The following is a 27,970-nucleotide window of genomic DNA, read 5'->3' on the forward strand; positions in this document are numbered from 1 at the left end:
GGAATGGTGTTAACCGAAAAATCCGGGGAAGAAGGAAGGAAGAGAAAGGAAAGGAAAAGAATGGAAGAGGAAAAGAAAAAGCATTCGTACGAGATCGATCGATCTTTGCAGGTAGTTCGTTCTCTCTTTTTTTTCTCACTCTCCCTCCCCCTCCCACCCCGAAATTCGTTCCCGATCTTGGAAGAAAAGATCAACCCACACACAGCATCTCTTAACCTCAGTCGCTCCAGGCCGCACGGAAGGGAAGGAAGGGGGTTGGAGGGGGCGGGCCGTGGTGGTCCCAAGATCCCAACTCTCTCGAGTCCCAAATCTCTTGCAATATTATGGTTCGTCCGTTTTGGGCGTCCGTCGATTTTTCGCCTCCTTCAACCGGGTTCCAGTTGGTGCCGGGTTTTTTTTTGTTTCTTGATTTTTCTTTCGTGCATTTTTTTTATCTTTTGTCACACCCTCGGGGGGCCCGAAGAAAAAGGCGCTTGACGTGGGCGCGCGCTCGCGCAACAGGGCAGGTTTCCGTTGGTTCGTGTGTTGATTTTTTGGACGAACACAACACGCTTAGCTTGAGCGGGTTTTTTTTCCTTGTTGGTGTCCCCTTTCACCCTCCTCCCCGTATTGTTGTCATCTTCTCCACTCTTTCACTTCTTCACCCGCGCGCTGCTGGGTCGCGCTGAGGTCCGTCCACCGTTTTTTGTTGGGCTGGTGGTAAAATTTTTCCATTTTGACACACACTACACCCCGCTTTTCCTCTGCCTGTGTGTCAAGTTGCTGCTGCACTACTATCTCTCCGGTTCCTTCTCCTTCCGCTGCTGCATGCCAGCTTAAATATCTGTCATTTGTTCCTTTTTCGCCTTGCGTTTTTCGCTCGCGCGATCGTTGAAGAGGAAAGCAAATGAAGCAGCTTCTTTCCGTTGTGGCGTAGAGGCAGTGTGTGTCCGTGTCTGGATTTAATGTTCGTTGCCTTACGGACCGATTTCGGTCTCGTCGTGCACGCAGCCCCTTTTTCCGGCCACACTTTATACTGCTGCTTTGCCGCCCGTCGTTTTGTGGTGTATTTTTCCGTGCTTATTTTCCAAGTTTTGAGCTTTTTTTCGAAACGTTGTGTCTTTTCCAGCCGGTTTTTTTCATTCCTTCCTTTCATTCGCATTTTGTTGGTTGTTATTGGTTTCATATTTATTGCAAAACAATTTGTATTGTTTTGTACAATGTGGCAATCGAAAATTTGTTTGTTGCAAAAGCATTATGTTTAAAATATTTCTCGCTTTGAAGTGTTTGTTCACTGAACAAAACCAAACATGGTATGATTTCCCAACAACAACATCCTTCTTGGGTAAGCCTACTCTAGACACTAGTTTTTCCCAAATTCGTTTTACGAAACGTCCAGCAAAGTGCACCCGCTTTGACCCACTGTGTGCCGGTTTGTTTTATTTTCTTCCTTCCCTCATTTGGGTAAAGACAAGATAAGACAAAACCACAGCCACCCGCCTGTAGCTGACGACGATGATGATGATGGGGAAAAGGAATCGAAATAAGATGTGCGTGTAGACGGTGCCGGAAAGAAAAGGAGGGGTTTTTCCTTTTTTTTAAACTTTTTTAGTGCTTTTCGACACGTAAGACCCACGAAGGAGAGAAGGGGGAAGAAAGAGAGAGAGACTAACGATATGTAGATTTGCGGTTTTCCGTGTGCTTTTTAGTGTGTGTCATCCCTTGTTTCCTTTGCCGAATGTAAGAAAACTTGTCGGCGAGTGGGTTTCTTTCACTTCTAACCGCCCACCGTCACTCTCTCCCCCCCTACCCGGCATATGTGGAGTAGCATTTTTTGTGTGCTGTTGCGTTTTATTTTTGAATCCTCTCCTACGTACGTACGGACGGTTTTTGTGGGTTCCATTTTTTTCCTTCTTTTCTTCGTTTTCCATCTCGACGGCGGCGACGCGCGGGGTTCGTATACTAAAAAGTGGCACCACGGTTTTTCGAGAGGCTGCTGCTGCTTTGTGCTTTGCCTTCGTCGTTTTTTTCCCCTTTTTGCTTTCTTCTTTGACCGTTTTCCTTTTGCGTTGCCCACTCCCTGATCCGGGCGCAGTGGTCTGTTCCCGAAATTTCCGACCGGGGAGATCGCTTCGAAGCATCATCATCGCCATCATCGCGTACGAGACGTGTTTTCCATCGAGGCTCGGGTGTGTTCTTTCCAAGAAAACCATCTTCTCTCCTGCCTATTGCTGGCTCCTTCTTTATCATTCGTTTTCCTCCCTCTCTTCGCATTGGATCCTCATCGCTTTCCTCCCGTCGACTCCTTACCGTTTCGTGAGCGAGGGAAGAAAATGCGCTTCCTACGGTTGGGGTTTTCAATGGCCACTGTAAGGCTTATGTGAATGTTTTTTCCTTTTTTAGTTTCTGTTGACGATCTTCTTTGCTTTCCTTTTTCCCTCCCAGGCGTGTCGCGATTTCCCTTCCTGCTCCTACTGAATTTCGATCAGTTTTTCGAGTTTTAGTATGTGATCCACCACCGCAAACAGTGAAAAAACGAACCTTGGTAGCTACACACACGCACACACGCACCAGGGTGTCCCATATCGAGTTTCACATTTCCTTTCCCAAAGTTTTGGGCGGTCGTCATCGGTCGTGTCGGGGTCGAAAGAAAAAGGAAATATGGGAAAAGGGCGCAGGTAGTGCGTGGACAGATTTCGTTTAAATATTATTATCGGCGAGAGCCGCCAGCTGCCCCAAAACATAAACCCATACACGCACGCGGGTAAACGACAGACTCTATATGTTGGCCCCGGATGGAGTGAAGATGGAGATCATATTTTCGCCTATGGGAGGTCTTATAATGGTGTATATTTTGGGTGCTTCACTTGTATATGCTTGACTCTCTCTTCTTTGGTTCGCTGGAGGTTTTAGTCACATCCGGTGGAAAAATACTCGACAACAACATTGTGTCCTGTTGAGTATTTGCACTGGGCAAGTAAAACCGTACGAGATCACTAAATGATTATTATATTGGATTCAAAATCCGGACGGCATATACCAATCATCAATCATCGGCGTGTTGTGTCCAGTTGGGCGAATTGGAAGTGGGGATCTTTCTCGACCTTTTTCCTCCATCTCGTATCCCCCTCTTCCCTTTCGTCCTGTAACATCCCCCTTCAACAGCCGGCCGCGAATGTACTATAGCAAGCGCGGTTCCAAGGGTGTCTCTCGTGTGCGCGCTACATGTTTTGTGAAAAGGTTGCGCCTTTATGTGAAGGCATCATAAAACCTAAAATAGCATCGTCCCACGCAGCAAAAATCAACCAACTTCCAACCTCCACACACAAACACACACACATACGCGCCGCGACCCCATTGGTGGATGGTGATCGCGAAGCGGGGCCGGGGGGTGGCGGTATATTCTGGAACCCACGGCGCCCCGCAGCACAACCTTACAACCTCCTCCTGCTTCGAGAGGGAGCCAGGGAAAGGAAAAACGCTCTGCCAAAATGTGCGCGCGGGCCGGGGGGAGGTAGGGTAGAAGCAGCGCGGTAAGCGCGCGACGAGGAAAAATAGAGAATCATAAGCGCGGCTCGGAAACGAGCGTTCGCGGTGTGTGGTGGCCCCAAAAACATGAAAAACGAAAAAGGTAGAAAAGCGGCATAACAACAGCAACACTCAAAACAACAACACCAGCAACAACAACAACAACTAAAGGACAGTAAAGACAAATCAACCTCCCCGCGACGTCCAATAATAAAGTGCTTTTTAAGGCGACCCATGCAGGCAAAAGGCAGCAGGGTTTGACTTGACTCGTTGGCATTCTCGAGGCACATTTTATGACCGCGCGCGGTGTTCCTCCTGTATGTGGAGAGCTTCACAAATGCTCACTTGTTGGTTTTTTTTTGTCGTTTTCCTTTTCCCTTTGCACACAAATCCCACCCCGCGTGTTCGCCCGCCGAGGCCATCCGCGATGGAGCACCACCGCAGCAGCCTCATCGCAGCTGTGGTGGTGTGGCAAGCGTTGTGTACTACCTGCCCGCGGATGGCTTGCCCTGGCGCGGGGTAGCTACTAGTAGTAGTTGTGTTAGTAAAACGCAGGTTCTTTTCCTCTCGGTAAAAGAAAATGGCGTGCGAGATCATCATCATCATCGTCGCCGTCGCCGTCGCCGCCGTCGTCATCATCAACATCTTCCGGCTGTGGTGCTGCTGACACATACATACAAAACGCTCGCGTTTTCCCTTTTCTCTCCTTTGTTTCGCTCTTGGAGAAACCTGGACTTGGTAGAGGTTGGGGGGAGGAACACAATTTCGTACCAAAGGATCGCTAAAGGATGAATCATCGGAAGCCGCCATTGTTGGGCTTCGGAAATATAGGGGTTTTAATGACAGAGAGGGTTTATTGATCATGACGAAAGCTTAAAACCCCACTGTGTATGATCGACGCGAGTACCAAAATGTCAAACTTCGTGAACCTTTTTCTTGTAGTATCCTTTTTGCTTGGAAAGTCATTTCAACATTTTACCATCAGCGATCCACAGATAGCTTCTTCTGCGAGCTTTTTGAAAGGACAAATCCTGGGAGGATATTCAACCGCTATTCACAAGTCGGAAACTAAAAGGCGTCAAGGGATGTGTTTATAATGGCAGCCTCCTTCTCTCTCTCTCCCGCTCACCTTCCACCGTGCGAACGGATACGCGGAGTAGAACGGGGAGAACGGGGAGAACGGGGGTTTCCTTTTTCCCCCATGTATGTGTGTTGGAGCAAACCCTTGGATCTGACGCCGGTGTCCGTCATCATCAACGGAAAGTTTCGTGGAACAAAGGGGGAACAGTCCAGAACCACCAGAGTAAAGTCTACACTGGAGGGGGGGGAAAGAGGCTGGGAGAGAGTGGTATGTGTCCTCGGAGCGATGTGGATTCTTGTTTTTCGGTGCTAACTGCTGTACGTGGATGTATGCGTGCCTCTCTTGGGCATTAGATCGACCATATCCATCATCCATCATCACTGTCATGGCGATCGTTTCGATTAGTGGGGAGAGTTTTTGTAATAACATTTACCTTACCCTGTGAAGCCTTGGTATGCATAATTGTATTTTATACAGGAACGATTCGCTCTTTCTCTCTCTTTCTTTGCAAGCTTTACAAAATACATCTAAAAGTCCTCTCATCTGACATTTTGTATTGTGTTCTTAGGAGCACGAAAATGATGATGATCGCTTACAATTGATGTCGAGTCCTTGTCGATGTGATTAGTTGAATGAATGAATCAATCCAACTTTATTTCGAATTAACTCGCGTTTGTTCAACATAAATTACTGAAAATCGTTCAACCTTCACGGACAATATTCGATCCAATAGGAGAGAAAAGGTGTCCCAACGATGGATAAGCCCAGGGATACGTGTAGATCTTTGCAACGGCTCATTGGTATGCGTGAGCCTTTAGCGCTGTGGTGTGCGTGTGTCCGCAAGGAAAAGGAACAGAGGCACACTTCCTTGTACTGCGCCGAGCTATGGCACAAAACGCAACTCGGGAAAATGTGCAGCGTGTGGCATTGGTTTTTCTTTCTGCCTGGGGGTTAGCGGTTCAAACGTACCAGCCACAACTGGCCAGCCAAATGCTCTCCTAGTTCGGGCTGGCGTAAATTGAAAAGCCCTAACCTCAAACAGCGAGGGAGATTTGGTGCACTACGACATCGAATGATCACCCTATTTTTCCTCGGGAAGCGTCCGTCCCCAGCTTCATCAATGCTCTCCATTACGTACACACACGCACACTCACATTATCGGGAAACTTGCCGTACTTGTTACGGGCTGAGGTGTCCCCTATGATGGCAATTTTCATGTAAAAAAAGTTCAAGCCCGTCGCTTTTGGTCACAAAAACGTGGGAAGACGGGGTGAGGCGCAGGTAGTGTACTTAGGTACGTGCGTGTGCCCCTCGTCCGGCAGGGCGCGTTCTTTGGTCCAAAAGGGCCTATGATTTTGTGGTGTGTCAAAGGTGAGAATTTTGTTATGCGTGCGTTATTCATTTTTCCGGCAATTCTAAAGCGCAAAACACTATGCCTAGCCCACGGCACGTACGCACGCCGTGGGTACTTGCTAGATCGGCGATGATGGAGGATATGGATGCTGTATGTGTGTTTTTCTGTGTGTGTTTATGCGCACACTTTTGCCAGCCTCTGCCAAACAGCGACGGTCGCGTTGCTAGTGGCTTTTAGTGAGATCGTTTTTATTATTTTCTCCTGCTTCACTTTTCCTCCTTTCGACGAAGACGACGACGTCCATGTTCTCGACTTCTCGCCCCATCCGGTCGAGGTCGTGGGTCGTTTAGGTGTGTGCGGAGCTTGCGATGGTATTGGTCGTTCGAACGGAACGGAGAGAATTCGTTAGTAGTAGTACCGTTTGCCGCACACCGATCCGTCGCCGAGGGAAGTGTGAGAGAGTGTGCGGCTCTTGCTTTTCCGCCGATCACGCTGTCTCACTCGCTCTTTCTCACGCTTTTCAGAATAATCGCTCTCACTCTTTAATTTTCTCTCGTTCTCTGCGGGAGGTTGCATGCGTGTGTGTGTTTGTGCCCGCGAGAGTAACGCTCGGGTACGCTTTTCCGTCGAGTTTTCGGCGGACAGCTTTCAGTTGCCATCGGCGCGTCGATCAAATCGTGTCGCTTGGTTCGTGGTTACGGCCTCGGATGCGGCGTGCGTGAGAAGTGGCGCACTGTCAGAGAAGCATAAAAGCAGAAAAAAGCAGCAAAAAGATAAAGCACAGCCGCTTGAGAGCGAGCGAGACAGTGAGTGAGAAAGAGTGTATTCAATAGTACGCGCCTACTGTGTGTGTTGTGTGCAGCGTGAAGAGTGCCAATAAAGAAAAGGAAAAGCAGCAAAATTTTGGAAATACCGCACATTTTCTCTCATTCCTACGCGCGACGCAAAACCACCAACCTCAGTTTGTTTCCCCGTACCAAACGGCCAAGCGACGATCAGATGCGATACTTAATGTGTGAGGTAAAGTTTCACTGTGCCATTTCGTTTTCTTCGCAACTTATCCATGTTGGGGGTTGATTTTCCCGTGCGATGGTGAACCGCTAGAAAAAAGCAATGGGGATGGTGTTTTATGTTTCTGTATGCAATATGTCTTGTCAGCCCTCGCCGTTGACTTTTTCCTGCCCTGCGGCCCAATGTGATGATGTCCCTCGACGGATGGACGCGCGATCATCATCGCAATTGTAATAAGCACGCGCACCGCTAGGGGGTCACATCCAAGCACACTCCGGGGACGTGCTGGCCGTGCTCAAGTGGTGTGTGATTGCTTCCATCATGCTTTATTGTCCGGTGTGTGGTGGCCCTATCAAGCTGTGTTGCGGCGGGGTAAAGGGAGAAAAGTTCTGATCTAGTTGGCTTGCGGGCTGCTGTGGTGTTGTAAAGTTGAATGGCGGAAGTCAGAAATTGTTCGGTGGAAGCACGTTTTAGAATGAAATGGTTTTATCACTTGACGAATTGAGGGTGTTGTATGCCATGGGGCTCGCGGGTACGAAAGTTGTGCGCTTTTGTGTTGTCCCTTGGAAATGTAGCCTTCTTTACCGTCGGTTTTAAATGTCTTCTCAGTACGATCGATTGTCAAATGGTGGAGTGAAAGACTGCAAACGGGATTAACATCGCCCACGCTGTTTGACAACTTCAAAAACTGTGTGGTGTGGTTTGGTTTGCTATTGCAGCATCCATTTTCGTTTATATCAGTTTTATTGTGTTGTCGAATGCAGTGGATGGTGGTGTTTGGAATATGAGATATGCTGGTGAAATCAGCGTGTGAAAACGTCATATAGTACCCGTCAGTACCCCCTGGAGAGATTTTGCTACAACCAGTGTTCGAGCGTTTTGAAGGAATCATTGGATATTGTATTTGTCCCACAAAAACACGATGGCGGCGATCAAACGCACGCACTACCCGTGACCGAGAACAACGCGAGTATTGTCGCTTCATATAACTCCTACCGTCGTACGCTTGTTTGGTAGTAGAATTTCCAAGAGAACGAACATCACAGTGTGGACCTAAGGAGCGAAAGAGTCGAAGAAAAATAGCGCGTGTGTCTTGCAAGGAACGATGATGATGCGATGGAAAATGCAAGCATCGTGTACATATTTGTCCTGAGTGTGTGTTTGTGTCTCCCTTCCGCGGGATCCCTTTCTCGCGACCCTTCCTATGTTTTTCGTGTATGGTGTGTGCGCTTCTGTGTGCCGTAGCTTGAATGAGCTTGTGCCGCGAGGGTTAAAGAGACTCGTCGTACCGAGCACATGCGGTTGAATGAGGAGGAAGAAAGAACGTTGAGCAGTAAAAAGAGAACAGCAACATAAAAAACAACCCTCCGCCGATAGCCGCCTGCTTCTCTTCCGCTCCCCAGCAGTGTGCTTTTCGTAAAATGTGGCGCTCGCAGTGTGGTGGGCTGTTGATATATGCTACTAACCGAAGGGGAGAATAAGCTTGAAAAATTGACGTCGTTTCGCTACCGTTCCGATGTGTTTTTCCCTCTTGTCTGCGATGTAGGCTTTAATAATCGTCGTCGCGACGTGTAACCGTCGGCAGCGATGGTAGATGTCGCGAGGTTCATATTTCCCTAGTGCTGTTCTCACACAATTGGACCGGATGGTGTTCTGTGTAGTATTCGAGGCGCGAATCGAAGGAAGATCCAATTCGAGAATCAGAGTCGCCATATTTTCTTGTTGGTGGTTTTCACTCTCTTGAAGATCCACACACACGCGGAGAGAAAGGTAGAGGAGCAAAAGGTATTGAAACAGGAATGCCAGTCCCCTTGACTCATGGTCCCGCGTTTTGTAAAACTTATGTGTATCGATAGCGCGATGTTTAACTCGGTTGGAAAAGTACGATCGAGCATCGAATCAGTCGTTCAATCGTGTGTGTGAGTTTACAGGTACGCCATCATATAGGAGTAGTATGTACTACTAGGCTACTGGTGCTCTCACGGCGCCAGCAAAGGCGTTTCGTTTTCCTTTTTTATGATCGAGAATTTCACAAGGCATGAAACATCGGTAGTGCACACGGAGCGTGGTGTGTCTGGTGGTTACACCATCACTACTTCACTATCGATCGTGCTAAGGGAAAAAGGTCGCTCCGCTAGAACCAACAACCCTTCGTTTTGTCGTTCTAGAAGTTCTCGAAAGGCGCGCAATATGGCGCCTACGGTTCAGGTTTTCCCTCGCTCTGTCGCTCTCGATGCGCCTGCTGCCATTTTACTTTGCTTGTTTCTTCGCACCAGTGTCGATCTTACTCGCGCCCGACCCCCAACTGGCGGGGCTTCCTGGGGAAAATACATCTCAATCGGTGCTTTTTGTGTCGTCGTTCTGCTGCGTGTGATACTACCCCCTGCTCACGCTGATGGTGCTTAACGTTTTTCCCTCTTTTCATTTGGCTTATTTTTTTTTCGTAGTCCACTAAGTGGGTCGCCATTTTTCTTCCTTCTTGTGGTTTTCCCCATGATTGTCGTCTGTGTCTTGTCGTCTGAGACGCGCAGCTAAGCTTGTCCGCGCGAGATTTTTATGTTCTACCATTTTTTTGTTGGCTTGAGAGAGAAAGCGAGCGACCGTCGATTGAATGTTTTTTCACATTTGCTTTCGTCGCATTGCCTTCGTGGATGAAGAACCCTGTTTTTCCTTCCCGAACGATCTCCAGCGCGTTCGCTTTCACTACAAAAAAGAATTTACGAAAACTTTGCAAACACGAGCATTTTTTGCGAAACAGGTTTGTATTTTTAAAGATCATTTTGTACTTGAAGTTCATTAAAAAAGGCCTCAAAAGGCAAACCTGCTGGTTTCTGTAGATATAGATCCATTCATTGCTATTTTGCTGCGGAACGAAGAACGCGGAACCATCTGAGTCCGTACGGTTCTTTTACGCGGAATCGTGTTGATCATTCATGTTGTTTTTGTTGTTGCTTTTGAGTGCGAACAGCAGACGGGGCCAACAACAGAAACCGAAAAATTAAATGGAAATTTTACTGAAAAAAAACACCCCGGGGGGCCCAATAGTTTACTATAATTTGGTTCCCCTTTTCCCAATAACTACGAAAGCGGAATTGTTTTTAACCAGTCATGAATGAATTTCAATACTGTGTATTTCTTCGTACATAACAGAGGATGAAGGCAACGACGACCCTAATAAAACCAACTTTTCTTATCGATCGGTTACACCGCTTCCACGGCATTGATTGTGGAAGCGATCGATTATGATTTCTTTCGTACTCATTGTAGGTTTTACGTTGAATGAGTTATTTCACAAGATTAGAAAAAAGTGCCCCAATGTCGCAACATGATGTTGTGTGTTTGTTCAATGATAACTGGAACAGTTCCTGCCGTAGTTTGATCAGCAGGAGCAGCCACACGATGTTCGTTCGAATGATATTTCCTTCACTTCGGCAAATATATCGCCTGAGGCTATGAATCAAATTCCACGTGATCGCCACGAACTCTTTGGAGCTCCTGGAGGTATTTTCGTATGCGTATGTGTGTGAGTACGTTCGAAGGTTGGAATTTCTTCGAGTTAACGAATTTGGAATGGATCGTCTTAGCCCGATGAAGGGGTCTACACGAGGAGCGGAAAGAAAGACACCGAAAGAGGTGTGTGGAATGTGCTTGGCTGTGGTGTGGGGTGGCTTCGAAAATGTGTGGCCGATTTTTCCTTTCCTTTGTTCCGTAAGGTAAACGCGAAATGAATGGTTCGATTCGCCGCGATAATTATGATTATCTCTCTCGCTGTTGTAGTTCTGTTTGTTTCTTTACCTGTTCCGGGGTTGATTTTCGATGTGTCTGCTAGTTTTTATCTCGTTTTTGCAAGGTTGATCCAAAAGTAAAAAAAAACAAACGATCCACCCTTCCGCTACAACACCTTTCACCGGTCGTAGGACAATGATGAACCTCTGGTTTGTGGTCTTTCTTTTTTGTCCCTCGCTGATGATGATGATGATGGTGTCGCGTTTCGTGGTTTCGTGTGTGGTGGCGCGATACAAAACATACGCGGGTCCACCAAACACGGCGTTCATGACGATGATGATGATGATGATGGGTGGTTTCTTCGTCACCGCTGCGCGCCATATCTCCTCGGATCAAATACCTTTATGTGGGTCACACGTAAATATTTTCAAGCTTTCGTTTCATTCGCACGCACACAACAAAGCCAACCGCAATGTCTTGAAGAAGGCGAACTTTAGCGTCATCATTTATCGACGGAAGAATACATACACACGATGATATGGTGAACGCACAAATCTGGACTCGCACACTTCTTAGGCGGGGTTTTTATTTTTCTTGTCGGTTTCGTTCACCATGTTTTGACTGTATTTTATTCCGTTTTCTTTTACCGCCCACCGCGCGCCGTCTTGACCCCGCATATTTGTATTTGTGTCAGTACGTGCCCTACCACATTACCTGCCGCCCCTTCAGCTGGGCCATTGTTGTTTCCATTGCAAATACCTTCTACCGCACGTGTGGGGATCCTCTTTCTAGAAACACACCAGCGTAACTTCAATATTCCATGTGTTACGATGTGTAAAACCCTTTCAGGTTTGGTTGACTTTTCCTCGGTAATTTTGTGCAAGCCGATTCATTTTTTTTTGTTATAATCGCTCGCGGCATTATTCATTAGCCTCATTTTGGGGTTTGGTTGGGCCTCTGAGGATCGTACTGTTTTTTTTTTTCTTACCTCAACCATAATTTATTGTTCTACACTGGTACGCTTGTCATGAATGGGACAAAGAATGAGTGATTGGAATGGAAGGAAAATGGCAAAAATGATTGACGTTCATTTACTTGTGTGTATGGTTTGCGATGGAAGGGGGGTGCCCATGGCGCAGCGGTAGCGCGAGGAAACACCACACCACAGGTGTGGGATCGAATCTCGAGTCTGGCACCCTCCGGTATTACGAACGGCTGACCACCGATCTATAATATACCGTCTTTCGGTCACACAAACTCTCTTCGGAGAGAGGCCTTGTCCCACTAAGGGATGTCGTGCCACATAAAAAAAAAATGGTTTGCGATGGACTCTTAAATCTTTCACATATGCTGTAGATGCAAATGTCCTGGGCCCACATTATTGTACGAGTTGATGGGGGGATACTGATGATTTGACAGGATAAATTGAATATTGGAGGAATAGGTTCCCATCACGTAACGATCGCCCTACATAAGTGGAGAAAATACTCTAACCCCAAACCCTTGTGAACAAATCAATTAAATGTCATTTTTCAATATTTTTTACAGAACCGACAAGATTAAACAAGACAACAAAATCTGACGCACCACAATATCTAGTGAACGGAAAATAAAAAAATACACAACGCAGTCCATTGGTCTCGAGACAGAGAAAACACCATGGACGATGATCAGCAGTTCTGTCTCCGATGGAACAATCACCAGAGTACACTCATCTCGGTGTTCGACACACTGCTGGAGAATGGCACCCTGGTCGATTGCACATTGGCGGCCGAAGGAAAATTCCTGAAGGCACACAAAGTTGTTCTCTCGGCCTGCAGTCCCTACTTTGCGGTAAGTTGAGCAAAACGATGCAGTACGAGTTGGATTACTCAGATTCAGATTCACGAATCAAGATGCATTTGTAATAATTTGAATGAATGAGAACTAATGATTTACATGTTTTCTCTCCCCTTCCCCGACAGACCCTACTCTCACAACAGTACGACAAACACCCAATTTTCATACTCAAAGATGTGAAATTTCAAGAGCTGCGCGCCATGATGGACTACATGTACCGGGGTGAGGTGAACATCTCCCAGGACCAGCTGGCCGCGCTGCTGAAGGCAGCCGAGTCGCTGCAGATCAAGGGTCTGTCCGACAACCGCAGCAGCGCGTCGTCGGGCTCGTCCGCCCATCAGCAGCAGCAGCAGACTCAGCAGCAGAAGCAAAGTGACGCCTCCGCCTCCGCGAAAACGCTACAGCCTCCCGTACCTGCAAGCAAGGTAAGGATGCGCCCCGTCTCTGCCTGATGGCTCATAAGATCTCGTTTCACTAACGCTGCGTTACGCTTTTCCTCTTCCTTCCACTTCCGCAGGCATCAGGTCTGACGATTGAAAACAAAAGGCCTTTAAAGTCGGAGCTGCTGGAGTCAGACGTGTCCGGTTCGCGAGAAGGTTCCACTAGTCCAACGAGGAAGCGTAAAAAAGTCCGCAGAAGGAGTGTAGATACGAACAACCTACTAATAGGTAAGAAAACAGTGTACTCATCCCACCCAAAAGAGTGCGCGCAACATGTCGGTTCCTGTTCGCTTCCCCCGAGCGTGCGAGAAGATTCGTTCCCTTTACCTTCCCGTATCTAATCTTTTTGACCGATGTCATATCTTCTTCTCAAGCCAAAGAGAAGGGGAATGGGATGGTTGGCAATTTTGTTTTTATTTCCCCCGATTGAGTTGATGTCAATGCTTCTTTTTACGACGCCTCGCTCTTTTCCGTTGTTTCAACACAACCCGCGTGGTGTTAATGATCGTCTTGTTGTAGCCTTTTGCGTCATGACTAATTGTCCTCGGCTAAGACATACAACAAAACCAGTCTGTGGTAAAATGATGAATCGTATTCGGGTCTTACTTCTCTTATCGGATTTTATTTCTTGACAATGTCGTCGGTCGCATCGATATAATGATAATGAGGGGTTTTTTTCGCTCTGCTAGCTTGTGACTAGAAAACGGAATTCTTCGTGCAAATATGAAGAAGAGCTTACATAGGTTGGGGGAAACACCTCCTGTTTATGAGCTGTTAATATTGTTGTCCGGTGAATGTTTTTATTGCAATGTGTTCTACCATTTATTAATTGAATCTATTTCTCCTTCCGACTTTTGCAGATAATCATGACCAGCATTCAAATTCCTCATCACATTCAATTCATACCGCTTCGGGTGCTGCTGGAGCGGCCACGGCTGGCGCAGCTGTCGGTGGCGCCACCGGAGCCGCGGCCGCCAGCGCCGGAGCCTCGTCCCTGTCCTCTTCGTCAGCCGCGGTCGGTGGAGGTGCGGCGAGTGGAGCAGCAGCAGCGGGCAGCAATGCTGCCGTGAACGTACTGTCTGCTGCCGCCGTCACCGCGGCCGCCGCCATCAAAAAGACTGAAACGGCCCAGCAGGCCGCCGCCGCCGCCGAGCTAATGAAGCTGCAGCTCCAGAAGCAGCAGATCGCGGCCGCGGCAGCCGCCGCCGCCGCTGCCGCCTCCGCCCAGTCCTCGGACGATGAGGAGCGGTGCGGTGGGCCGAGCAGTGTCGCTACCGGTACCGAACATGACGACGGCAACGAGCTCACGGACAACGAACACGACGGCGATGGCGGCTCATCGGTCAAGTCGGGCGCCCGCCACCACCGGGAGGGTGGTCGACGCGGCAACAAGACGTCCACCTCCACCGTCGGCGACCTGCTGATCGAACCGAAGAGCGAGTATGAGGACGGACAGGACGAAAATATTGAGGACTTGACGATGGACGACGAGGAACTAATGGACGAACTGGACCAAGCCGGACCGAGCCACGGTGGCGATGTATCTAGTCAAGGTAGGTGCAACGGCGTGGAGAAGCGGTTGTTCAGGATTGCTAATGAAGTGTTTTTCGTCCTTTTTTTCCATTCCCATCGGTACCGACAACGCAACCTGTGTGCAACACAAATATATGATGCTGGTGATATTTATGATGGGACTTATTTTAAAATGAACAAAAAACAAAAACCTCTTCAATACGCCGTGGACAACACCACACAACACAACAGGGTATGCACAATGGCCGTTGGATCGTGAACAGAACGAAGCGTTTATTGCCGCTCAGGACGCTGTCGGTGGACAACATCGAGACGCACAAGGTAAGCGAGCTTTTTCCGTTTCTTCAAATTGGTCAAGATTTACGATACATAAAACGCGCAACTATCTGCATATGCGCGAGGTATTACACATCATGAGCTGGCGCGCGCGTCCCCAGCATATTATCTTCATTACAATACACACAACCGCACGTGTGTTTGTGCCCCCTTCTCTTCCGACGAGAAAGAAAAGAGCAGTGCGAGCGCAAAGAGAGATATACTCATAAAGATATGGTAATCCACGCGGTAATGATTCGCGCGTGCGCGCGCGTGTGTCGTTCAAGATGAAGCAGGGAAAAGGAAAAAAGAACAAACAGGCGGGTCAAATCAACGTCGATCGTTAAAATAAGTTTCTCTATTTACGAATGTTGTGTGGCCTTTAAGGCCGCGTCAGAAGCAGCAGCATTATTTCCCTCAAAGTATGACCACGCGTGTTGTTGTAGGGTCAACCCCCGAAGCCCATCTCCCGCCGACGACGCACAGCGATGGAGGGCGGTGTCCTCGTTTGCTGCCTTTCTTTACATTCGCGGTTAAAAGTTATTTTATTACCAACACGATAATATGCAACGCCGACTCGTCGTTAGAATTGCATATCCTTTACGATCCATTACCCATATTTTGTTGCTTGCCGCTGAGTCCGTGACAGGCGGCTTTAATAAGCTCGGAGTTTCATTTATTTTATTACATTAGCATATAAAGATCCTTCTTTAAAGATCACTTTAATTATTCGCGAGGAAAAAAAGGTTATTGAAAATAACTAAACAAAAAATCATCAACCATATCGCGTGCCCTTTTCTCTCTAGCGTATTCGTTCTGTTTGCTTTCGCACATCTCGTCTTTTCCGCCTCTCTTCATGGATCTAAGGCGTCTTGATCCTCTCGGATCCTTGGCGAGAAGGGGAGAAGACGGAAGAGGAGGGGCTTTTTACCATATTATTGCCTAGTTGTGCCGCGCCCGTGGGTAGTGTTTTATTGATCGTATTTCTTTCCAAAAGCGAAAAACATGTAAATTTTTGTTACCTCTTTCTCTATCTCTCATAGTTTGTTTGTTTGTTATTTTTTTTCCTGTACTATTATTACTTGCAAATTTAAGTCTAAAACCGTAAAACAACCCAAAGAAGAAAAAAAGTATAATCACAATACAACACAAGCAAAAAACCCTAGACATATAGCAAAAGCCAAATCATGCTACTAAAACATGATTAATAATCAATCCCGCCTAGAAAATGTGTACAAATAGTTTTCGTTTTCCTTTGTCGAAACAATGTTAGCAACAAGTTTCCCTGCTTTACTTTCTAATAAATTCTCTTTTTTTAAACTTAACACTTGCTGGCCGGATCACGCGAGCACAATTGTAAATATAGATATATTTCACTGCAATAACAGAAATTGAGTTAATGTCGCAAAATATGTTTGTTTCAACGCATTTCGCTCGCCACCGATCAGCAAAGTGTTTTCACCGTCACCCGTTAAACTAATGGCTCTCTGCCTCCCGTTCCCTGTTGTTTCTAACGCTCTTTTTTCCAATAGTAGTAGTTAAGCGTATAAAAGCAGGCAAGAGAAAATCAATTAATGCACACGTAATGCAACGTTCTGTGAACGACAATTGTGAAAAGATGGAAAGGCGCGAGAGGTTTCTGTGAGCCTTAATTTGAAATTATGGCCCACTGTGGGGAAGGAAGTGTGTGCGGTTGTGTACACAAGGGGGAAGGATGGGTTAATTTATCCCTCCAGTTAAATTTTAGCGCACCATCGGCATCCGTAATTATGAAGTGAAATTTAAACAAGGCTCGATGCCGTATGATCGCGTTTGTGTGTTGCTGTTTGGCTTGGCCCTGGTAGATCCGCGGGAGGAGGGTTGAGGTCAACGTGCGACGTCGCACGCGGTGTTGGGCATGACAGCATCATCGGCCGATTGAGAAGAAGCCAAATATAATCAGCAAACGATGGTGTCGAATATTAATGGCGTTGGCTTGCGCGCGCCCCTTCAAGAGAGTATGATCGAGCGGAAGGGCAGGACATGCGAACACGGCGTGTTTCTATGTCGTCCTCATCTAGTATGTGTACGAATAATGACGGTCATATTTTCTTCGCGATGATCGCGAGTGAGATGCATTTCGTGGGTGTGTTGTGTGCTTTGTTGGAAGTTCCGATCAGCGGACGATGGTAACGAAGGCGATCTGCTAATTGTGTGGCGTGTTTCCCTTGTATGAGGGCGCGTTGATCGTTTTTTTTTGCCATGTTCAAAGGTTGGCTTGGGTGGGTGTGCACGTTGTGCTATTTTCTTTGCCATTTGTAATATGTTTTTGGTCGTGTGTTCTTTTCTTTTAGCTTAGGTCAGCTTGTTACGGTGCGTGCGTCACTGGATGATGCACTTTTAGCAATGCGACTGCGGCACATTCCTCCTCCCCAGATGACCTCCGACACAGGTGCGCCTTGAGAATCATGTTTAATGTCCTCCCACGGCATTCGGAGCGGCGTCTCTATTTTCATTCGAAGCCCAAAGAGGAACATATCGAAATGAAAAGCTCTTGTTGTGCATTATGACAAGTGATGGCGCATTTCTACGCGATTGCGATCGTCGCACGTTGCTTCTCGATAGATGATCAGAGCCGTTTCATGCATTCAAAACGTGTCTCATCCAAAAGCACCTTGACCAAAATTGGCCATACAAAAAGAAACGGTTGGAGGAGACGACAAAATATGACGCGGTGTTAATAACCTTCGCTAAAGTCAGCCAGCCAGCAGTGGCCCTCCACTTTCCTCCTCCACTCATTGGAGGTTATTGCTGGTGCATTCTACCAGTGGATGTGTGTGTGCGCGCGCGGTAATCGCGAATAATTTTTCGTGTACTTGTCTCGCTCCAAGATGCGACCGGGGATAGAGGTGTTTGTGTAACGGTGGGGGGTACTTTGGGTTGGGCAGTTAAAACATGTCGTTTTTCCTGCTTTACCTTGGTCGAGACCGTCGACCACCACCATGTCATGGTTGTCAATCCGATCGGCGGCGGGTGGTTTTTAGTGGCCGGTATATGCAACGCCTGCAGGCCTATGGCGTGTATGTGTGTTTTCCCTTTGTCCATGTCGTGTGTTTATTGCACTCGATCGACGGTTGGTGCGCGCAGGCGTGGGCGACATGAAAAAGATACACCACGAACATGCGCGACATTCAAAGATGTCGAAGGAGAAGAAGAGCCCGGAGCCGCGGGAATGGGGAGAGTTGAAATGGACGCGCGAAACTTGTATTCTTGTTTTGGTTACTTACGACGACCGTCCCTTGGTTTTATTCCCTCCTGTCTTTTGAAAATGTGACGATTTACGAGCTTCTTGGCGAGGTTCTTCTCTTCTGTCGGCGCTACTTATTATAATCCCCGCACACGTCCATCATCGATGACCTGCACGCGTGACCGCGTATGCTTGTGGTGTCCGGATGGTACATGTGAATATGTACCACCATCCGCAAGGAATTTGAAACACCACTCTCGCTTCTTTGAGGTGGAGTGGCGGCGGAAAGCTTTATTCTTTTTAAGAGCTGCATCACGCTGCAGCGACGACGTTCTTTCGCGTGGTGCAATTATTCACTCGCCATCGTCTATTTGTTTCTCTTTCCATCTCACCTAGTGGTTGTTAATGTGTGCTACTACAGGTGTGTCTTAACGGTGGTGACATTACTGCTACCCTTCCCAGCAGCATTGTTGTTTTTTTCTTTTTTATCGCTGTCCTTTAAGCTGTGGTAATTCACCTTCAATCTCTCGCCGATGCGTGTTTGGATGCAATTATTCGCTGGCCCCCATACACAATAATGCGTCCCTGTGGGTACTGGAGATGGACGAGTTTCCTTTTGGGGGAATGCGTTTCCACTTCCTTTCGTGTATTCCTCCCCCCTCCCTGTTCCGGCAACACTCACTCTGCACACGGAGACGTGCGCTCTAAAATTGTGTGTTGCCCGTCGGCAGGAATGCACTTTTGGCACACCGAGGTGTGTGCAACTTGGCCAAACTCCTCCTCCTCCTTGGATGACGTGATTTTCTCCAACAGTGCAGCAACAGGGTTTGCTGCTTGTAGGAGTAGTTATTTTTAGCCGATGGAGTTGAGAAGAAGATGAGGAGAATTAAAAGGAGAACACTCACACGAGGAGTGGCCGGTATCCTTTTCTGTGCCGTGTTCCGATGGACAGTAAAATGTGCCCGGGTATCCGTTGATGGTTTTTGCTCCACCATCTTGCTGGTGGAGAAGCAAATGGAAGCACCAACCGTGTACCGTACTAATATGTGCGAAATGATATCTTTATGAAATGAATAATGTGTTATGCATATAATTGTAGGTCGGCTGGTAAAAAACATCTTTCTTGTCAAGAGGTGGTGTTGAATGTTTCTATATTCCCATGAGAGGCACCTTCTGAAGAAGGAGGAAGAATGTTATGAATATTGGCTAGACAAGAAACTTACACCAGGGATGATCGTGTTTACATGATGAATGCACTTTACATGGAACGTTTGGCATCACAGTTGTTTTCTCTTGCTTGTTCTACACGTTACGCTGCTATATTTGGTTGAAAAAGGAAAAAAGAACTACATACAAATGGTTTTTACCAGGGCATCATAACCTCCGAATTTTTTTCATTTGCAATGCCTAAAAGGGAATTCACAACGTTAACTTTATAACCAGAACCCGATCAACCTCCATACCCTTGTTTTTCTTGTATTGTGTACCTCTCATTATTTTTTTTTCGTAATCGTTTAGTACATTTATACATAGTTTTTAGTTACACATTGAGCCTACGGGTTTTTTTATATATTGCAACTTGGTGATTGTGTAGTGTTGTGACAATTATCTTACCCTTAAGCTGTTTGCAATATCGGTAATTCGTAGATATTGTGCAAAATCCCCTATCTATCTATCCTCCCTAGTTAGTCTAGTTTTAGTTAGTTTTGTTATTTTTTTCTGTTTTCTACTCTGCATTCGATATTTAGTTCGTAAAACAATTGTAATTGTGTTTTGTGAAGGATCTCAATCTCTCACCTCACCCACTCCCCAAACACCCAATATCCTTCCGCTCCCTTTTAACCATGTTGTTGCGATTTTGTTTTTAAATATCAAGTGCTTACTTTTACCGCATTTTCCTACCACGCCAAACCCTCTATCTCTCTATCTCTATCTCTATCTTCCTGTTTACAACCCATAAATGCTTTATCACCTTCCGTTTACTTATGCTGTTGTGTACCCACCAACCACCAATCACCATCATCATTATCATATTAGTTTTCGGTTTAACCTGGAGTTTGTGTGCAGTGTGTTGTTGCCTTCCGAAAATCAGCCAACCTCTCCCCCCCTTTCACACAAAACACCGCCCAACAACACCTTTCCTTCACTTTCATGCGCATCGCGCTCTAGAGTAAACTAAAACTAAACTCCCGTTTTTCGTCTCGCGATAAGAAGAGATATGTGCGCGAGAAGCTCTAGATGCTGTGTTGTTTGAGCGTCTATTGATTGTTGAGACACAAACACACACACCACCCCCAACAACAAAAATTTCTTGCGTTCTGGGCTATGGCTGGCTGGGCCCGCTTTTGCTGCTTAAACTACATACGTACACGCTAAACACACTCACACACACACTGTTATGCGGCTGGTGGATTGGAACGGAATTATGGTGCGCAACAGCCTGACGCCCACCTGCTGCCCCCCCCCCGTTCCTCCTATTTATGTTGATTGTGAGAACATGATTGTTTCCGCACAGCTGATGATTCTACCATAATATTACTATTGCTCTAGTGTCTAGTGGTGGTGGAGGTTGCTTGCGTTTGTCGTTTTTAATCGCTGTTGCCATCACAACCGTGTTTCTTCCGGTCTATCGCCGTACTCTACTTTCTTTTCCTTCCCCCCTCTGCGGCGTTGTTGTGTGTTGCGTGAAGGAGTCGTGTCTGCGGCGTTGTTGCTTGACCGGAATTGTGTTGCGCTTCTGTTTCCTGGTTTTTTTATCTATCTAAAATATCCTGTTCAATCCCACGCCGGACTCCCATCATGTACTACCACCATTCCCTGTTATCTTCAAGCACACAATCCTTGTTTCCTTGCGATTCCTTTTTTTAAATTTCCTATCAACAACAAAACGTGTTGCAATTCTCGTCGCCCCCCCTTAGAACTTATCAAAACCGGAACACCATGACACGATTTTGTGTGCAGTATGTGCGTGTGTGTGTGTGTGTGTGTGTGTGTGTGTGTGTGTGTGTGTGTGTGTGTGTGTGTGTGTGTGTGTGTGTGTGTGTGTGTGTGTGTGTGTGTGTGTGTGTGTGTGTGTGTGTGTGTGAGTGTGCGTTTTTGCGCGTATCTGTGCGCCTTTCTCCTTTCCCATTACTATTTCTCACGTGTTCAAAAATTTTTCATCATTCACCGACAAAATTATTATACACACTTTTACACGTCGTTCACCATCGCTTCACCTTTCTCTGCTAAATATTATTAAAAAATTCTTCCCCCATCTTCATCTTTTCTGCTATGAAACTCTCCGTATTCGTATGTAAGAAGCAAGATTTGACTCTGGCTGTTATTATCACTCGTGCTAAGAGACATTACTTTGTGCCGTACGGTTCAAACAAAGGGGGGGATTAGTATAAAAGCACCATGACTCAAACGAGCGGATACTTAAAATTTCTGATAGCTCACTGAAAGGATGACGTTTTTTTTTAAATCTCTTGAATTTTTTTATTTACGGGTGGGTTTATGATGGATTGTCACTTTTTCTTTTATTTCGACCTTCCGTTCTATATTTCCCAGTTTCTTTCCACACAGTTTCCCAACTCTTTCTGTCACTAGTTTTGTACACACAGCAACATAAATGCACCACCACCACACTCCTGCATCTACCCAAGTAATCCCAAATCTCAATTTCGTCCGCGACAAATGACAAAACACATTTTTGTTTAGTTACTACTTTTAGTCGTTTAGCTTTTCCTTTTTTTGTTTGTTTGTTTATCCTTGCTGCGTGCATGCATGATGATGTTACTGATTTTTTTTATCTTTTTTGTGCATTTAATTGATTTAACATGTTTTTGTTTATTTTACAACAACGACCGATTTTTGTTTTTGGATTTTGTTCCATTTTTTATACACCTTTCGCCTTCGCTGCGTCGTTTGTCGTTCGTGTCGTGTTATCTACTCCTTCATTTAGTCTTTCGATTTCTTTGATTAATACATCTCGTGGCACACTTTTGTCGTTGCGGAAGCAATTGGTTGCAGTTTCGATTTATAAAATCACCAACAGTTTCGTTAGCATCATTGCACACTTTATATTCATTTTGTTTCGCTTGTTTTTCTCTCTCTCACTCGCGAGTAACTTCACAATGAACGGTGTTTTGGTAAAAGGGGTGAATATCCTTTTATGGGTGTGACCTCCATACGCGTTCGTTTTTTATTGTTTTGTTAGCGTGCGTGGTTACCTTTTCCCGGAACTGCATTTTTCATGCAGGAACACGCAGTTATTCGCATGCGAAAAAAAGTTGATGAGTTAATTTTTGCACATCATAAAAAGAGAGAAATATAAAAAAACACGAGAGAAATCACATTTAAAAACCGCAACAATCTCATCACTTCTCTCTGATCGAATCTCCTCGTATCTTGTGTCTTGGGATGTATATCCCTTCTATTGCGTCGCTTCCCTTTCCCTCCCTTTCACCAACAAACGCTGGCTGGTGTGTCCTTTCGATATTTTCGATTTATTTTATTCATTCTTCCACACGTTTTCCTTTTTCCCACTTTTTTACTCCCCGGTCGTCGCTGTCTTCTACTATCTGTTACTTCCTCCTCTTTCTTGTCCCCCATGTGTATAGTATAAATTGAAATTGAAGAACCACCCCGTAATCGCGAATCGTCCGGGGTGTATGCGTGTTCGTAGCTGTCAAATCTGTCAAAATGTCAAAACCGGATAGGGGGTGCCCAAGAAAAAAAAAACGAAAGGAACCGGTTCGTCTTCCGTCATTCCCCCCCCGACATCGTTGTTTTTTACTTATGTTTTTCGTTGTGTGTATTATGTGTCTTGCCGATATATTGTATTGTAATCGTTTGTCTCTTCATTTCCGTTCGCGAAACGTAGCTCTCCGAGAGATGCCCATATAAGGGGTTTTGGGGATGAGAAGGAGGTTTGGGGGGTTGTCGCTGTCAAAAACCGTGATCAATAAATTCGCGCGCGCTTCAAATGAGTGAAAAAAAACCCTCCTTCCTTCCATCATCAATTGTTTGCAGCATAACGCTCCTCCTCTTCTGCTATGCCGATGCAGTTTTTGATTCTCCTTCTGAGAATTCATTTTCTTTAAAATTCAGTCAAATTTGCATACTCTCTCGGGGAAGCTGCTGCGTTCGTTCCGATGCCGAAGTCCTGTCAATCCGCGATATTTTGTTTTCTTTGTCCAGTGTTCATATATCAGTGCATTCGTTCTTCTCGTGCGCCTTATTCAGTGTTTCTTGTGTGGTGCGTGTATCGACGTGTGTTCCGGTTGTGAGTGTATTGGAAATATTTCGTTGTGTTCTCTTTACGCGCAAGTGCTTTTCGGGCAGTGTGTATATCAAGTGCATCATCAAGTGAGTTCCCTTCTGTGTCAGTGAGACGTGATTGGTTTGTGCATCGTTTGTTGTGCAACGTTGGCGGAAGCTCCAGGGGTCGTTCAACTGCATCCAGCATCATCTCCGGTCGTCGAGTTGCAGCACATCAAGCACCACACATCCATACACCCCCAGAACAACACACCCACCCACCTGTTCCTGTCATCATCTGCGCTTCGTATGGTTGGTTTTGTAGCTGCAAATCGATGGATTTGCAGTGAGGTAAAGGTTTCCAGCAGCACTCTTCGCCGTTCCTCGCCGATGTGGACGCAATCGTATATGGTAAGTAATTCGGGGAAGGTGCGAATCGAAGGGTGTATCACGAGCGTTTGAGGAAGACTTTTTGAGGTCGAACGCTAATTCTTCATTCGTTACTCTTTACTCCCGCGCTAAGAGAAGATGATATTTTCTTTCATTATATTATTCACAAGCCTCTTGTTCTGGCATCGTAACATAATGATTTTTAATAAATCAATACAGGGAGGGGGAGGGTCGAGGAGAAGGCTATACGTTTCCTCGCTCCCATCCTCCAAAGGTAACCGAAAAGTTTGGCAAGTAAGTAAGAAGATCTCGTGTGGAATATTTTGTTTGGTGCATTTGAATCACCATCATCATCATCATCATCTTGCTGATGCACTCCGAGTAGGTTTCATGTCTTGGATTAACGATTTAATGCACTATACACTCTTTTTTCTTCCTTCCTTCCTTGTTTTCCTTGACGAAGCTTTTGACAAGGTGTCGGAAAGGTTAATGGCCGTTTGTCCATCATTTTGCCCTTGCAATGGCATCAATTTCCGTTGTGGCTTTTTGTATGCGAAATTTTGACATCAAGCAAAACGGTGCAATAACGAGCCCCCAATGTGGTGGCAGTCCTTGGGTAATGTTTTTATACTTCAAACAAACATCGCGTAGCAATTTTTTTTTGCTAACCAGAAAAAAAGAGTAACGGTATGGAGAATTAGCCCCCTTTTAGTCTTATGATAACACCACTTCCATTCCACCTTTGGGGGATTTGCTTCCACCCGGCGAGAGGCGAGGACATCTTCTGGATCGTCGGATGGAGATCGGTGTGGTGTGTGGGAAGCGGTGTAGTTATGTGTGTGTCAGGTAGTTCATCGTTGGCAGGTAAGTATATTTCCTCCATTGCAATAGTATCGTTGCGGAGGAAGAATATCTTTATGGTTAGGATAGAAGATACCATCCCTGGATGCATTTATATTCCACCACAATCATGCATTTCAGCCTATCCCTTTACCACCGTCCTTTTTTCCTCCTATCCCTTATGTTAACATCGTCCCCTTTCAATTTTACCTATCCTATTGTTGAATTGTCATCCTCAACTGACATTCAAAAACTTCCAAAAACACGGACAAGTATCTATCGACACATGTACTGGACAAACTTATTTAACTGGTGGAATTATTTAGGATGGAAACTGTCTCTCGAATTCAACGTCGAAGAAAACAGGTTGTTTGAATGTCACAAAATTATATCCCGTGATATGTTTGAAAAAATGAAACGTATTTTTATTGCTACATTTTTTATTATTTCATTACGACTGATTTTTGTTCAAAAACGTCCTTTTATGTTTGTTGGAATAGAAGTTACACTTTTTAACTGCGATTTTGCAGCATTACACGATCTACATTTTGAATGTTCAGATATTTTCATTTGTTTCGTATAGAGATGTTCCACTTATACATAATCGTTTCTGATGATTGTGTTCTGCTTTATCTGTCCATGTAAGACACGGACGAAGTTTAGACGACTGGCAAGAAATCACATTCGAGATTGACGACGTTTTGACCGACTTTTGACTGTGACAAAACCACGACGGTTTCGGTTTCTCTCTCCGCTCACTCGATGATCGCATTTGGTATGGAAAGATCTTTGCCGGTCGGTCGATGCGTTATTGGAAAGACATAGAACGAGAAACCCGCTTCAGAAACGTTGAGGAAGGAATGGAAAAGTGTAAGTATATTCGATTGATTACTTGATATGGCAAGGCAATACAAAAAACGAAACATCGCACATGTTTCCATGGAGGAGGGAATAAAATGTGGGAGTTTACATTCAGTTAGAATTCAACCTTTGCGGCTTCAGTGCAAGCCAGAAAAATTATAAATTCATTAGCTGAATGATGTCAGGTTTTAGCAAGAGGAATGTTTATGTTGGACAAAAGTTGTCAGTTTTCATTTGCAAGCAGAAACGAGCTAGTTAATAGTTCAGTTTTGTGCACTGGTTTGATAAAATCATAAAAATAGTATTTTCGTGGGACAGGTCGTTGTTAGCAACTCTCACAGTGATGCAGTTTAAAATTTATTGCCTGCACATATTTCATTCCATGACAAATGTTTAAAATATGCAAACTTTTCCCACTGTTTCACGCTGAACGTCATAGCATTCCAAGTGGATGTGATTGGACAAGAGTTTAAAATAGAAACGCTTCGTGCTTCCAAGTTATCTTCCCCGGATCGACGATCGACTAGTTGATTCGGTCCTAGGAATATTTATTACAATCACTGACAATCGCAGGTTTGACATTATGGAGTCAAATTTATGAAGATTGACATTTATAAGCGCCCTCATTTGTGGCTGGTAATCGATGGATTTTGGAATCGTGATCCTCTGAAGCCAAGTGGTGCGGGTTTTCAAATAGATTTCGTTTTCTTCTACACGCGCGGCGCATGCAATGATAATGAGCTTACAATTTGAGGCTCTCGGCGCCTTGACCAATCCTTCCAGTGGTCAGTACAGCTAGAGTCAGCATTATGCCGCGCAATTGATATCCCAAATGATCGTGTGCACTTATCGTAAATTTCGCGTTACGGGCACAGCAAAAGCTGCTGCAATAGGCGCCGATTTATGCAAATTTTGCCTCTATTTACAAGTTCCCCGCGGAGGTGCGTTTGTTGGGTGCTGCGTCCTTCGGATGTGTAAAATGATCGCGAGGTTGTGATTGAGCTCAAATCAAATTCCTTGTGTCACGGCGGTGGGGAGACATTGCAGCTCTCCTTCCTCATTTCTTCAGGGCGTACGTTTGCCAGGAGTGTAATATTTTTCGTGGTTTATACGCATGGACATTTATGGTGGAAGCACAGAGGCGCGCGAAAAGTGTGTTTTAAAGAAAGGTGTGTCCTTAGGAGTACACTTGCTTTTGTTGCCTCGTTCGGCGACAAGGTGCCGCCCGAGGTAGACATTTATTGTCCTATTAGATACATCACAGCTTTCAGGCGCTGCAAGTTCGGTCCATTATGGGGGAGCTCTGGGAATCTTTTCTGCAAGTTTGCCAGCGATTGGTAAAGAATTTAGGTAGGAATTTGAATTGCCTCTCATGAATTGAAGGGTTTGTCTAGTTTACAACACGCTTTCTAGTCGTTGTTTTGTATATGCCTATGTTGAGTATATTGTGTAGGCATGGCAAACGATTGTAATGGCACAAAACCATCGGAGGCTTTTTTATTTGAAAACATTTTTCATTTGCATATTTCAAAATTGAATGTTTTCGTTATGGCTGGAGCTGCGGGCGATGCTTTGTGATTGTTTAAAGCTGATCATTTAGGAGCAAGGGTATTTCCTTTTACGCTGTTTATGTGCGTCCTATGTTTGTTTTTATCCAGGATAATTATCCTTGTCAGAGAGCACCACAAATTAGGTCAGGACACATCATTGGAAAATACTTTCCAAATGTGTATTTTTATGGTCTCAATATAACATTACCTACAAAACGAAAGGCTGATCCCTGATCGTATAAAATGTTCTACCGTCCATCAATAGGTCAAGGAAACAACTTCATACTGATTTGCATTTCTATTCTGCTGTGTTGTAGTGGGGATTATTATAAAATCCTTGTGAAGAGTGGAATTTTATGGTACTCGTTTGGGCCTGAATTGCGCCCCGCCCTATTTTCCATGCACATTTTCACGGGGGACAAGGAGTGTTTGGACCGTTTCTGTTTCTCCTCAGATTTTCCTCCCGGCAATAACATTGATACGGGTAGTTTGGTGTAACTTCATCGGTTTTGATAAAACGATCGTCGGCGAAAGTAAAAAACTGAAAATGGATTGTATGACAGAAACCACATATTGCCGACAAGTATTTTTCTACTTCTCATAAAAAAAACCAGGAGGCTCGCATTAGATTGGGGAAATATGTTGGGAAACGGGGCAAAAGCAGTAACAACACAAAAGAAGGTCAATAAAATAAGTTATGAACATTTTTACAAATCAAACAAAAACAAATACGTGTGCGATTGTATTGTTGTCCGATTTGGGTGTAATCGTTGGCTGTGGGTGTGAAAAGTGAGGTAATAATAATATCACATTCGTCTGGTGGGGGAATTTTTCGGCCAAGAATAGTCTCTTTTAATGGTGCATATCCAATTCCTTTAACGATTGCAATTTACGACACCAGCGAGCATATGTTTCTCTCGAGTAGAAAAAGGAGTAAAAGTCGCCTCCATTTGCCCTATCACTGGCGCTCCTCCGGGTTATTTTCTCCTCTTATGAGTTATTGTGATACTATTTTGCCCCAAAGCACACAATTCTCTCAAGTTTCTGTTCTTC

At 45.5% G+C, this 27,970-nt stretch overlaps 1 protein-coding gene across 3 annotated transcripts in view; it reads left to right on the forward strand.

Annotated features, from left to right (window-relative positions):
* LOC131282417 (longitudinals lacking protein-like) overlaps nt 1-27,970 on the forward strand; it is a 67,166-nt gene that overhangs the window by 20,836 nt on the left and 18,360 nt on the right. For 2 of the 3 annotated variants that reach the window (XM_058311878.1, XM_058311895.1), the window contains exons 2-6: nt 12,228-12,512; nt 12,644-12,943; nt 13,036-13,186; nt 13,819-14,511; nt 14,723-14,812. In XM_058311878.1, the coding sequence (XP_058167861.1) occupies nt 12,339-12,512; nt 12,644-12,943; nt 13,036-13,186; nt 13,819-14,511; nt 14,723-14,812 (1,408 nt within the window). In that variant the 5' untranslated portion in view covers nt 12,228-12,338. Of the gene's footprint in view, nt 1-6,607; nt 6,963-12,227; nt 12,513-12,643; nt 12,944-13,035; nt 13,187-13,818; nt 14,512-14,722; nt 14,813-27,970 lie in introns of those variants that run through there. The other variant, XM_058311887.1, reaches the window with a different exon arrangement.

The sequence above is a fragment of the Anopheles ziemanni genome, chromosome 2 (assembly GCF_943734765.1).
Source record: "Anopheles ziemanni chromosome 2, idAnoZiCoDA_A2_x.2, whole genome shotgun sequence".
Taxonomy (NCBI): Eukaryota; Metazoa; Arthropoda; class Insecta; order Diptera; family Culicidae; genus Anopheles; species Anopheles ziemanni.